This window comes from Ischnura elegans, chromosome 1 (genome assembly GCF_921293095.1).
Source record: "Ischnura elegans chromosome 1, ioIscEleg1.1, whole genome shotgun sequence".
Taxonomy (NCBI): Eukaryota; Metazoa; Arthropoda; class Insecta; order Odonata; family Coenagrionidae; genus Ischnura; species Ischnura elegans.
This window is the reverse complement of record NC_060246.1, coordinates 159,594,485-159,608,402: the sequence shown is the minus strand read 5'-3', so window position 1 is coordinate 159,608,402 and position 13,918 is coordinate 159,594,485. Positions and strand designations below refer to the sequence as shown.

At 40.5% G+C, this 13,918-nt stretch overlaps 1 protein-coding gene across 3 annotated transcripts in view; it reads left to right on the top strand.

The window, feature by feature from the left end:
* LOC124172695 (speckle-type POZ protein B) overlaps positions 1-11,561 on the top strand; it is an 87,399-nt gene extending 75,838 nt beyond the window's left edge. For all 3 annotated transcript variants that reach the window (XM_046552174.1, XM_046552167.1, XM_046552159.1), the window contains exons 3-9: positions 2,798-2,919; positions 3,482-3,633; positions 4,087-4,214; positions 4,330-4,507; positions 5,539-5,717; positions 6,077-6,219; positions 8,487-11,561. In XM_046552174.1, coding sequence (XP_046408130.1) covers positions 2,798-2,919; positions 3,482-3,633; positions 4,087-4,214; positions 4,330-4,507; positions 5,539-5,717; positions 6,077-6,219; positions 8,487-8,631 — 1,047 coding nt within the window. In that variant the 3' untranslated portion in view covers positions 8,632-11,561. The remainder of the gene's footprint in view (positions 1-2,797; positions 2,920-3,481; positions 3,634-4,086; positions 4,215-4,329; positions 4,508-5,538; positions 5,718-6,076; positions 6,220-8,486) is intronic.
* Positions 11,562-13,918: the final 2,357 nt, after the last annotated feature.

Below are 13,918 nucleotides of genomic sequence, written 5' to 3'. Positions count from 1 at the left end.
AATTTCAAATATTTGATGATTCATTTACAACACTCCAGTGTCAAATGTGAAGCGAATTCGCATCTCGTTTTTTGTTTTGATTATGTAGTCTTCTATCTGTTAAAGTTACTAAACATCGTGGAACCTTGGACTAAGGCATGGTGGTAATACTCGGTCGATCGAAAACTTGTCGCTGTTTTCCGTTGGCGATCCATTCCCACATCGTCCAATTGCAGGCACGAAGGTGCTCCGCTAAATATGTGTGTACTATCTAAAGCTATGAATATTTTAATTATCTACATGATGGCTCACTTTCAGTCTCAAATTATGAAAAGATAGCTGGGAAGTAGAAAGAAAAGCGATCGCCACGAGTGCGCCAATCGCGTGTCATTCGCTTTTGCCTCTAGGCGTCTGTGCAAATGGAAATAATTGAGCATCACAGAGCGACGGGAAGGAGTTCATTGCCCCCACTCTTGCGAGGATTCCCTCGTTCTTACGATCAAGTGTCGTCGATGGTGCGTCATCGCGTGGAAATGGGGCGATGCCTCTAGAGATAGATAAGGAGAGGAGATTCCTTGGACGAAATCACGAAACAAATTTTGCTTACAGCCTCCAATAGATTGGTCATTATTTATTGTGAATGAAAGTATATTTTGCAAGCCAGTGGCGCAGTGACGGATAAAAACCCCCCCGGAGCTCGGAGAATTTTTTTAAGTTTAATCCATTTTACTTAATTGGATCAGTATTACTCATAGCATAGCGTTAGGATTAATCAAATATCCCTAGCCGTAAAAGTCTTCATTTTGAACCATCATTATTCTTAAAAAAATTTCTGGAGAGGGGCACCCACAACTCCTGCTTACCCTGGTGGGTATGCAATACCCCCACACCCGATAGTACCAGTTGCGCCTAAAACCCCCCCTAGCCTTAATTCTTAGCTGCGCCCCTGTTGCAAGCCATTAATGGACTTGGTCTCGAATAAGAGTTATTGAGAGCGGGAGACCAGCTATAACTTAACAGGGTTCCCACTCAACCGTGAATGAGCCGTGAATTTTTCTTCCTAAAGCCTTCAAAATCTCTCAATCGGTATTTTATGATCGCAGAACTACGATTGACAGATTAAGAGAAAAATGGCTATTTCGATCATATGTCAATGTCAGTCTCGCGCAGACATGGCCACGGATTTATCTGGACGCGTATATTTGAAGCGCAGTTATTGGTCCGTGTGCCATGATGACACATAGGCCTTAAGCCTTTACCAAATCCGGAAGACTGGTAAGCAAAGAGTTCATTGAACACTTGCAAAGACTCTTCTTAACTTCCCTGGCACCCTGGTCCCTCTATTTTCCCGCTCACAACCTTTAGCCGGAGCTGAATTTTGCAAACGATATGTGACGTTTGGAGAGAGAGCACTTTAATTGCTGCGTTTGCATTCACTGTGTCTGTTGCGTTTGTCAGATTTGTAGTTAACGTGCGGCCGATGAGTGTTACGTGATCAATATTTCTGCCTAAAATGGTTTACCTACAAACCGTGAATTTGAAGAAATTTAGACCGTGAAAACATGGAAAAAGCCGTGAATTTTATGATTTAGATTGAGTGGGAACCCTGCCAAAGCTTCATCATCTCGGCGAAAGAATCGTGGGTACACAATTGGTTTCTCAGTGGTGACGACGGTGTAGTTTTCATTTGTTTTTGGGGTCGACCTCCTTGTGATTGAATGGTGAATGCTTAGAGAGAGAGGGAGATATAGCAGTGGTGGCAACGTGTGGAGTTGGCGCTCCAGTTAGTGCAGGGCGGGTGAAACTCCGCATCGTCGTGTGGCGCGTAAAGATGCCAGCGGGTCACAGGGTGGGTGTCCCGCATGGCGGTCGCCAACCTATGCATTTGTATCGTCATCCTCTAGATGCCCGCGATCCGATCCGCGCCCTCTGACGGAGCAGCATCGCAGTTGACCAAAGAGACCAGCCCAATCGGAACGCGCAACGACCGAGTGGAGAAAAAGCAATCGCAATTTTATGTGGAAGTTTCCAAATTCATCCTTTCCGCCATACTCAGTCGACCCGCGGTCAGAAATTACGGGCCTATCAGCATATGGAAATAGCTCTGAAAATTCCGCTAATATCTACTATGCGATGCTAATTCAAGGGTTGCAAAAAACGAGAATAAACTAAAATGGTAAACTTCCACACAATTTTATTTATTTAGATAAGTACCGACCTGGTTTCGACACGTGGTGACATTATCAACTTGATAATGACACTGCGTGTCGGAACCGCTTCGGTACTTAAATAAATAAAATTGCGTGGAAGTTTACCATTTTTGTTTATTCTCATGGAGAACAAGCATTCCCACGAGATATCGCAGGACACTGTAAATTATGTTGCAAAAAATGGACGTAATCTAATTTCTATCTAATCTAATAATGGATTTTATAATCGGGATTAGTAGTCGCGTCTTCCGTTGGTAGCCCGCGATGTTTTTCCCTTCATAGTAGTATATCTTCGCCTTCATAGCCGTTGTCTTCTCGTACCCTTGTATCCCTCGTTAGATTTGCACCGTGGATGGCGAAACCTCCTCTAAATTTAGCGACGCTTTGATTATGCGGGTGTAAAACTGCCAAATGGCATCCAGAGAGATGAGCATTTGTTATGTAATAGTAGTTTTACATGTCTGCCCGTAGAAATAATGTGTACTGGTAGGAGTGATTAAATGCCTTTTGGCGGTTTACCCTCTGCGCCCTTATTGGATACTTAACGTATCCATCAAACGTATTTTTTTCTCCGACATGTTGTACATTCAATTTTTCTGTCATTTCAGGTGAAAGTGGTGAAATTCAGTTACATGTGGACCATAAATAACTTCAGTTTTTGCCGGGAGGAAATGGGCGAAGTTTTAAAATCCTCGACGTTCTCTGCCGGAGCAAACGATAAGCTGAAATGGTGAGTCCTTTTACTTACTCTTCATCGTTCGTGGGGGGGGGGGGAGGGTGGGATTTTGATGGAAAACATTTCGCTCGTGTGGCTAGTTGACGGCCCAGAAAGTCATTTCGGCTCGCAAGTTATCTTCATGGATAATGGATCTTTTTTTGTGCGGGAGCAAAGTCATGCATTAAACTTTTTCATCTAAATCGTTAGAAAAATTTCCTGAAGCATTTTGCCAAGGAAGGGTAAAAGTCAAAGGCGTACCCAGGATCAAAACTAGGGGGTGAGGAGGCAAGCCATATTTGTTCAAGTTGTAGATATGATTTAAGCATGGAAAAGGTGAATGAAATCAACAATTTAAGGAAACTGTAACAGCTCTTTATTAGTTTTTCAAATTATATGCTTGAAAAAGTTTTATTTTCCTGAAATAAATTTGCGATTTTTGCTTCTAGGGGGCAGCTGCCCCCTCCTGCCCCTCGCTGGGTACGCCCATGGTAAAAGTTGCCCTCTTTCAAGGGCGTTCAATTTTTTGTCGTCAAGGCTGCCATTACTAATGTCTTCAATCCTTTATCAATTGCAGGTGTCTTCGGGTGAACCCCAAAGGCTTAGATGAAGAAAGCAAGGATTACCTCTCGTTATATTTATTACTAGTCTCCTGTAACAAATCAGAAGTCAGGGCCAAGTTCAAATTCTCCATTCTTAATGCCAAAAGGGAAGAGACCAAAGCAATGGGTGAGTTGAAGTCTTTTTCCTTTTCAATCTGTAAAAATAAGTGTTCTCTCTCTCTCATTTCTTCCAAATGTAAAACGTTCTTTCACGAAAGAATCAACTTGAATGCCATCTTTTCGTTTTTACTTGATAAGTTTTGAACACTGAAAAAAATCCCTCATCGAAAATTTACGTGGTGAAAGTGCTAGTTGTGAAAGTAGTAGTATGTTGTAAAAGCAGTAATATAGAAATTTTTTGGAGTTCCCACAGAATAAATCATGCTAAAAATATCTGTGAACGTGAAAATTGATTGAAAAAATAATGTTATAGTTTGATTTCACTTGCAACTCCTGCATTATCCTGGTTACATTTGATTGCTTACCATTCCCAGTTTTAGGTCAAATTCTCAGGTGGAATTGAATGAGTGTCATCTGTGGTAATTTTATGTTTGTCTAACAAATGCACTTTCTATTTCAGAGAGCCAGCGAGCCTATAGATTTGTTCAGGGAAAAGACTGGGGCTTCAAAAAGTTCATACGCAGGGATTTCCTCCTGGATGAAGCCAATGGCCTACTGCCTGACGACAAGTTGACAATATTTTGTGAGGTTAGTTTTGCTGCTGACGTCTCGTTGTTAGCAAGAGATGGATGGTTCCATGTGACGAGCCAAAGGCGATGAGGCATTTTTAATGAAAATTTGATTGATTTTTTATTTATTCAAGGTGAGTGTGGTAGCGGACAGTGTGAACATCTCAGGCCAGTCGAATGCAATCCAGTTCAAAGTACCTGAGTGTCGACTCTCGGATGACCTCGGCATGCTCTTTGAGAATCAAAAATTTAGCGATGTCACGTTGGCAGTTGGAGGGAGAGAATTCCAAGCGCATAAAGCAATCCTTGCAGGTACGTATGGTTGTTGCCAGCCACCTTTGTAATCAATCAAGCTGTTGTAATTCGTTATGAAGAATTAAAATCCCCAATCCATATTCCAATCATTCTTATTCTTTATAAAGAATTACGACAGTTTGATTCCTCATTCATTTATTCACATTGTATTAAATTGGTAGCAATAAGCTTGTTTGAAATGATATCTTTGACTACATGAGAATGTTTTTGAGCCGTGAATTCAAGGATTTACATTGAGACGTTATTTATAGCAATAAAAATTTATTTTTTGAAGCATACTTTTCTCAGACCTATCAAATAGGTAATGGTTTGCGATTTTGGATTAAATTGTCCAAACGTTGAAGCATGGTTTTAATTTCATGATTGTTTCACCAGATAACTCTCTTTCTGGACCATTGAAGCATGACAGCCATTAAATGTTTGGGAATTCATATTTTTCTCATTTCATTTACACTGCACTCTACAAATCATCATCTTCATCTTGCTTGTTTTGCCATGAATGCAAAATGTTAGTCAAGTCATCAGATAAATAAAATACCCTATTATCTTACAAGCCTGTTTGTATGAATGTGCTTGGATTAATCCCAAGTTAAAGGTTAAATATTTATGTGCATGATTTCACTTTTTCTGGGAAAAAAATTGTGAGGTTGATTCTTGTGAGTAATTGTAAATGGGCCTTAGTGTTGGGTACGGGCGGAGTTGCACTCAAAATATTGGTAGGATTGGAATTATGCAATGGCAAGCCTGAGAAGATTTCAAGATGTTAAAGATTTATGTCACACAAGATTTTAACGACGGATTTTCTTCTTTGATCTACTTTAAGTGTAGTATGATCTCACTATTTCCCTAAGACATAAACAAGTTTTTAGGTAGTTACAGTTAAGTTTTTAAATCTCATATAGAATGTGGTGGTTTTTTTAATTACCTTGAAGATAAGGTATGAGTTAAAATCATAATTCATTCATAGGCAGTAAGTGATGGCTTGGGTTGTGCTCTATATCTCAAGTGGATGCTTTTTTTCATTCCAGCGAGAAGTCCTGTGTTTGCTGCCATGTTTGAACATGAGATGGAGGAGCGCAAGCACAATCGGGTTGAAATAACGGATGTTGATCATGAGGTGTTGCGGGAAATGCTGCGTTTCATATACACAGGCAAAGCAGCGAATCTAGAGAAGATGGCCGATGACCTCCTAGCAGCCGCTGACAAGGTGAGTGCCTCCCTCATCCCATTGCCCAGATTTTGTGTCTTGCAATCAAAATCTCTCAAGTATTTGTCTTTCATTAGGATTACTACTTATATTCTCTACGATCTGCTTAAACATGAGTTTGGTTCAATCCTTCTCATCAGTTTTTTAAATGATAGTAACTGATTCACTATCTCATCCCTTAAAGCGATTACAATTTGATGCATTGATAAAGCACTGTAGTAAATGATAAATTCTCTGGTCTTTACTGAATTACCATTGTTTATGATCCTATGTAGAATAGCAAAATTGAGTGTGCTTATTATAGTATGTATATTTTTTGAATATTCTCATACTGAAATGTATTTTTCTTCCATGAACAGTATGCCCTGGAAAGGTTGAAAGTCATGTGTGAAGAAGCTCTATGTACCAATTTGTCCATTGAGAATGCAGCCGATATCCTGATCCTTGCGGATTTACATAGTGCAGACCAATTAAAGGCCCAAGCAATTGACTTCATCAATACGTAAGCTTACTTACTATCAAGTGACTCTCATATTCCCATGTGCCAATTTACTTAGCATGGTATGTTATTCCATCTCATTCCTTTTGTAGCACCAGTGACAGTTGACAAAGTTATCAAGATATTATTGGTATTACTTGGTCTTTAATGGACTGATTCTATCTTTTAAAAATATGTCAAATGATTGTTCTGAATCTTTCCAATAACTGACATTTATTTTGGAGGTCATTTTGTGAAGTACCAGCTTTTCTATTGGCTTGTTTGGCTTGTGTATAGCATACTTGAGCTTTTGTTGGCGTGGCTGGGCTTGTGAAATGGCATAGCAGTTGATTTTTTTATCTCCCTCTGATGATCTCATTTGATGAACTTTATTGAATGTCTCTGTAAATTGATTGATGAAATTCTTGTCCATTTTGTAAAATTTCTCTAGCATGCCCATTTTTCAAGGAAAATAATAATAATTTTCCTTCAATGACCGGCTAAAAATGGAATCGACCCTATCCCAACATTAGATTACAGTAGCTAATGTAGTATCAATCACAGTTATGATCCCAAATTTAATTATTTGAGGAAATATTTGTTGCAATAATATACTATCACAGAATTGAAACTTCACATTTCACCTGGAGTTGATTGCATAATCATTACTTCTCTGCCAAAGCCAATTTTCCTTATTCCTTCATTATATGATAATGTATCAAAAGTGACATCATGCATTCAAGTGATAACGACTGAGTACATCTTTGGAAGTTATGCTTTGAGGAAAAGGTTTGATTACATGCTTTCCTTATACTGGTTCTTCTTCTTCCTCAATTAAAATTTGAGTCTTCTAGGTTAAGCCTATATGAAGTAATAATTTCTTGTCTTTAATGTTTCAATGTAATTAGTAAGGATATTGGAATCCACCTCCATTAATATTTTTCAAAGTTATCTATTATTTTGGGAGGGATTTGAAATGTAGCTCCCATCCCAGCACTATTTCTCTGAGTAAGCTTTCATGTAATATTCTTGTCTTCCCATGAAATGAAATAACTTCATCAATGAGATAATTTCTCAAGTACCATAACAGTAACTCACTTGCCACTGTGTCTTGGGGTTGACCTTTTGTGATTGAGACGGGATTTACGATTAGATTTATACTCTCGCTGGCTGTAATGATATCCCTTTCCAGATAAAATCACTTGTCTAACGAGTGCTTACCATCTTAAAATGGCATTTATTGGTTATAAGCTTAATACTTACGGCTAAGAAAGCAAGGCAAGTGTAATGGAAATTGATCTTGCATTTGAATAATTTGTGTGATTTCACTTCTGTATATATATATTACTTTCTACGCTAGGCATTTTGTGGGCCATGGTCCCCTTCTCTCTTGGAGCAGTAGGACGCATGAGCATGTTGAATGTTGATGCTTGCAATTGTTGTTGATTGCCAGCAAACCATCTGTAAGGCAAAGGGTTAGTTTTTGGTTCTTGGAAAATTGAGAGCTATTTTTTGTGAATTTAAACTGTCATAAGAATCATTTTCATCAAGAAAGCAATCATTTTCAAAATTTGTTCATTTCTTTTTTAAAATCTCACTTAATTTTCATGATAAATAGCTCTTAGTAGCATTTATTATGCTGGTAAAGTGACACTGATGAGTGATAAAATGAAATAACACTACTCTTTTGTCCATAAAAAAGTATTCCTGAATCATGCTTATTTTTTCTCCTTACTCAGATTGCCCTCTTTTTATTTTATTAATAAAATCCAGTAATTTGGGGCAATAAACAGAAAGAGTTAATGGTATGTTTTTAGTATTCTTGACGGTTGGTCAATATAAGAGTGTATTTATTCCTTGCCAAAATTTTGCTGATTCAATTTCATATTGTAGTCCTCAGGGCTTGAAGCTTAATTATGAAATTAATTAGAATTTGACAAAAACCTAATTGTTGATATTTTCTCTGACTTTCATAATCAATATCCAAGCCGTGAAAATTACAATATGGCGGTTGATTCAACTGTCATATTGTTGGGGAACTTAACATACTCTCTTGTAGACTAATCCTAACGAAAAACGTAAAAGCATATCTATAAACTCATTGGTCAATAAATGCATTCATTAAATTGGAAGAGTTGAGGATGTGAGTCCTTGGAAGTATAGTCTCAGCAGCCACTGTTCAATACAATGAATGGTCTGTGCCTTTGGATGCTTTGGGTCGTTCTGTTGGTAGCTGCTCTGCCTGCTCACGTGTGATTGCTCTCACGTCTTGTTTCTTTATTGTTTTGCAGGCATGCCACGGACGTGATGGAGACGGCTGGCTGGAAGTCGATGATCCACTCGCACCCCCACCTCATAGCCGAGGCATTTCGTGCGCTAGCCACGCAGCAAATCCCCCCCATCGGCCCGCCACGCAAGCGAGTGAAGCAGAGCTGAGTGGGTGCGAAGCAGTCCCTGCTGCAACCTTTGACCCGGCAAGGGGTGGCCGTTGCTTCCATCGGAGGGTTATGTGGTCTTGTGAGTGGCGCCGGCATTTCGTCCCACGGGTCATGACACACTCGGAGTGATTCCATTGTGCGTACCCTCAAAGTGTGGGGGAGCGGCTGCAGCAGGCGGGGATAGTGTGTGTTGTCCCTCAAGTGCGGCCGGCCAAATGCCTTCCCCTCATGTCATCTACCTCTCAAAGAAATAAGTCATCGTGGCACTGGAACACATCTGCTTGCAAGTGAAGCTTCCTGGTCGTGTTACTCCAGTTGGTGCGTGTGTCGCCGACGAGTGTGGCTCTCAGGTGGCAGCACCTGTCGGGATGGTTGGCGGGGCTGGTCCCCTCAAATGCACAGGCTCAGTTGCCATTGGTGTCGTCGATCTCACGTTGGACTCTCGATCTCTCCCCCTCCCCCTCTTCCGGTGGCGTCCTTCCCTCCTGTCCATCCCGTTGCCGGTGGCGGAAGTGACCAAGTGTGGTGGGCAGGGAGGACGCAGGAAACAAGGGACCTAATTGGCCATCCCACCCACCCCCCCATCTCCCTGAAGAGTATGCCAAAATAATTAGTTTCAGTTTTGCTCTCGCAAAAAAGGGGCAAAAATGCAGATAATTGCTGTGCGTTCACAGTGACTGTTGACTGTGTGGATGCGTGCGTGCGTGTGGCGTGATCACAGTGCTACGCTCATTGTGAATAGAAATGTATTACGTGGACCGTAGAATTCATGCTCTGTGGACTCCACCATGTTGTAGCAAAGGATTCAGCATTATTGAGCTGCAATTCCTACGCAAAACATAAGTGTTGAGATCCAAGACTTTTTTTTTACCATTTAAGTTGAAAATGTGTTCTCGCTTGTGGTTTGATAAGGCCTCAAGGACCTCACCTCCCAGTTTTTCCCAAAAGTCCTCCACGGCGGATGGAGGAGTTCCTCCCACCAAGATGCCAGGTGAATTGTAACAAAGATAGTCTTGTGTGTCCTAATTTTAAGTTCCAAGTTCAGCTTGTACCACGAAATTGGTAGTAATGAATGAATATTCACTTGTAATTCGAGGCAAAGTGTGCCCTCGCAGTCAATGGCTGTTACAGGATGTGCTTGGATTTATTTACATGACCTCTTTAAGTATTGCTTTTAAATTAGTTCAAATTGAATTTGGGTCATGCAGAATGCTGAACCAGTGTATGGACCGTGGACTCAAACAAAGCACCCCCCCTGGCATCCCTCATATTCGATCTCTGTTCATCTTCATTTTTTTTATAGTTTTGATTCCCCCTTTTGAGAAGTGCTACTGGGGAAAATAATTTATTCCAAACATTGATCATTGTTCTTCACTTCCTGATCTGGCAGTTGTGTAATGTGCTTGTCATTCTCACTGTGTAAGTTAAGCATCGGCTCATCATTCCTCGGGAGCATGCATCGTCCACCAATGGGGTTGAGTAGCCTGCTTTTTAAAGCTGGAAGCCTTGGCGTTCCCGCCAAGTGGGTTCCCTTGCCGTGACACGAGTGCTTGGGCAATCACGGAGAGTTATTGCTCAGCCCTCTTGTTTTTAGAATGCATTTAATCTGTGTTGACCAGAGCGAGCCTTTGGAATAATCGGTCATGGTGAGGCTGATCTGTGCATTGTAATAAATTCATATGTGATATTCTGGTAATCGAGGCATTTTTCTAGCCAAGGACAGGTTTCTGTTTGTTTCATTATGTTTTCTTTTATGTAATGTGAGAAGTAGCTAGCTAGATCATGTAGAAATAACGTCTGCATTATTAATGTTTTCATGTATCCATACTTGACTCCCGAGATATTTTCCGAGGAGATCTCATGCTTTTGGCTCTTGTCTCGCTGACCATCCGATAGTCCGCTATTTGAGGTCACCTTGCCAAGTGAATGGTACTTACAGAGGTTTTTATTGAAAAGTGGTGAATTGCTCTAGCAATGTTTCCATCAAACAATGTTGTATTCCTTGTAAGCTTCCCTTCAGAATGTTACTGCCCCAATCGGTGGGGAGTAAATTCAATCAGTATTGCCCTGAATGGTTTTAGTTTGATGAGAAAATGTTCTTCCTATTGTAACTTTTGTTTTGAATCCTTGTTTAAAGAAATTCGCATTGGTGGAAAGCATAAAATTGCCGAGAGGCACTTGAACATTGCTACCAATCACCAGCCACCCTCGTCCCCCCCCCACCCCCCTCCTCTCGCATTGCACCCCCTGTGCTCACACCCCACTCATCATCCCTCACCCCCCCCCCCTCCCTCATCGTCTCTTGTTGAAGTTGAAGTCTCCTCTTCCCTCGCTCTCCTCCTTCATGACCCCTGACACCCCATGCCATAAATGTTCTGTGATATGCGTTTCTTTTTTTATTACTCCAGTCAGTCTCCCACCTTATTTAGTTTTAGCGGAGAACTTGTGGCTTGTAAACAATAGTTGAGATGGTGCATTTAAGTGGGACATAAACTAGGAGGCACCATTGGGCCTGTTTCTGTTTGAGTTGGGATACATTTGGGTTTTCAAGTGAGGTACGTAGTTTAATCATATTATGTGCGTAGCTTTCGAGCCTGCTGATGGCACGTCCATCGGTCGTGTTCAATAAGAAGCTGTCAACGAGGAGGAAATGGAGAATTTGATGGCTATGACGAAGAAGTACAAGCGACGTTGTATTACCTCATTTTTTTTATTGAAAACTCTTGGGGATAAGGTTTGTTTTTTGCAGATGATGTGTAGAGTGTGAACATGTGTTCTCAAAACTAATGTTTCTGTACTTTCTGTGAGCAGTTTGTGTTGAAAACCAGTTTATGTGGTAAATGCAGTGAGTGTCCCATGTTCATTATCCATTTTCAATTATCATAAAAGTCATTGCACCAACATCAATAAATTACATTTTCATGATGACTGGTAACTTTTATTTGTTTATCACCTGGTCTGTACTCACTATTTTTGAGATAAGTAGCAACAGTGGGCCTTCATTGGATTTCTTCTACTGTCAATGGGAAGCCAAAGTAAAGATTTGGCATCTGTGTTATAGAGTTGTTTAAATATTGCTGGTGGACCGTAGTGCAATGCAGTGACAGGTATCACTCGTGATTAGGTATTTCATTTCCTGCTGAAGTTAACTGCATTGCGCAAATAGGCAAATGCAAGGTTTTGTTCCTGGGTCATCTGAAGATGCTGAAGATAGTTTTTTAATCAGCTCATAACCTGTTGTGCAGTTGATTTTTCCATTTGCTGATTTCTGTAGCTTTGCAAAGTGACTGATGGAACTTGGATAAAATGATTAAGCTTGTGAACCCTGTAAAGATACATTTTCACAGGTAATATACTTGTGAAAGAATGTACATATTGTTGCTCCTGAACTTGTCTGCTTCAAGTTAAAGACATTTCATGCCATAAACCAATTAAGTTAATTTTGTTATTTGATCACCTTATATTCGTATGGAATCAGCAAAAGATGCTTCTATCTTTCAAAAATTTTCAACTAATTCGGTATATGCAATTGCAAATTTATTTAAAAAGTGAAAAGTCTGCCACTCAATATCATTGATATGGGTTGTTCACTTGGATTATCTTATTCATCAATTAATCATTGGAAGAACTTGAAGAGAAAAAGATAGGGAAGTAAAAAAAATAATTTTCTCCCCTATGCCATTAGCTAATAAAAATAAAATAATGCAAGAATTGCCACCCACTTCTGTGATGCCATTTGAGTTCTGATTCATTTTCTCCGTCGGTAAGAACCATTAATTGATGGAAGGCATTGACCTAGATAGTGCAAAAAGTGACAAATAATGAGAAGCTAACGCGTGAGGCATAGGCGTACCAAAGATTTGCTTGATTGAAAGCTCTTGATATCATCAAGTTATCAGGAAAACGGTTAAGGCTATCAATTTTTTTTGCTAGGAATAGCTTGAGAAGGAGGCGACTGATGGAAAAATATGAATCTCTTCATTTTTCAAACATAATCACTATTGACAATCGAAAAACATTGTGAACAAATCCTTTCCACCATCTGAAAATCGCAAACATGACTGTTATCCATTTTTGGCGTTGGTGTCAGGGGGAAAACGCTCTTGCCTGCCAAGACAGAAATGGTGGATTGGAATACCGGCTGGGTCGGTGGCCTCCGTCCAAGTCATAGGAGTTGGCGTTTTGCATTGCTAGTGTCAGAACGCATGCTCTGAAGGCTGTGATGTGCTGTTTACAGGTAAGTTGATAATAGGTAAGTTCCCTAGAATAGAAGAGAATATTTTGTACAGTAATTGTTGTACGTTGTTTTTAATGTCAAATATGAGAAGATCGTTTGCCTATCGGACCCCCCCTTAGAAAAAATCCAGGATCAGCGATTTTGAAGAGAGTCATGCAAACATACATGCATAGTCATTGGCAGATTTAGGGGGGGTAATGGGGGTACTATTACCCCCCAGATGCTTAAGAAATAGACCGGATTTAAATATGGTTCTCATTATATTCATTTTGTTTTGTATACTGCGGAGCCTCAATCATTTCACTGCATATAAACAGATGTATGAAAAGGAAGAGAATATTTTTGGTACAGTAATTGTTTTACACTGTTTTTAATCTCAAATATTGGAAGGCCGATCGTGTGAAGATCCACAGAGAAAAAATTTACCGCCTTGACCGGGATTCGAACCCGGATCCCCCGATTTCCGGTCGAGTGCTTTAGCCAGTTAAGCTACCGAGGCGTTATTCTTCCCTGTGGATATTTGTGGACACTACCGGACAAGGTGTTGCTGGACTGCAGAGCATATGATGCCACAAGCAGTCCAATCGTGCGCACAGCGCCACAGCCGGAGAGCTGGCCCGGACATAGAACAGATAGAGGTCTTGACTAGTTTAAAGTATACAGGGACTAGCCACAGTGATAACTTATATGGGAGTCACCCGCAATGCACAATCGTGTGAAGACTCAACCGGAAATCGGGGGATCCGGGTTCGTATCCCGGTCAAGGCAGGTGATTTTTTCTCTGTGGATCTTCGTGCGATTGTGAATTGTGGGTGACTCCCGTAAAAGTTATCACCGTGGCTAGTCCCGGTATACTTTAAATGAGAAGACCATTTGCCTATCAGTCCACCCCCTCTAGAAAAAATCCTGGATCCGCCCTTGTGCATAGTACTGCAATCCTAAGATTGATAAATGTACTGCAGACCTCTATTTCTCCCTATCTATCCCAAGATAGTTCTTTTACCTACCTATCCTTTTACCTACCTGAATATCGTATTCCTATTCTCCA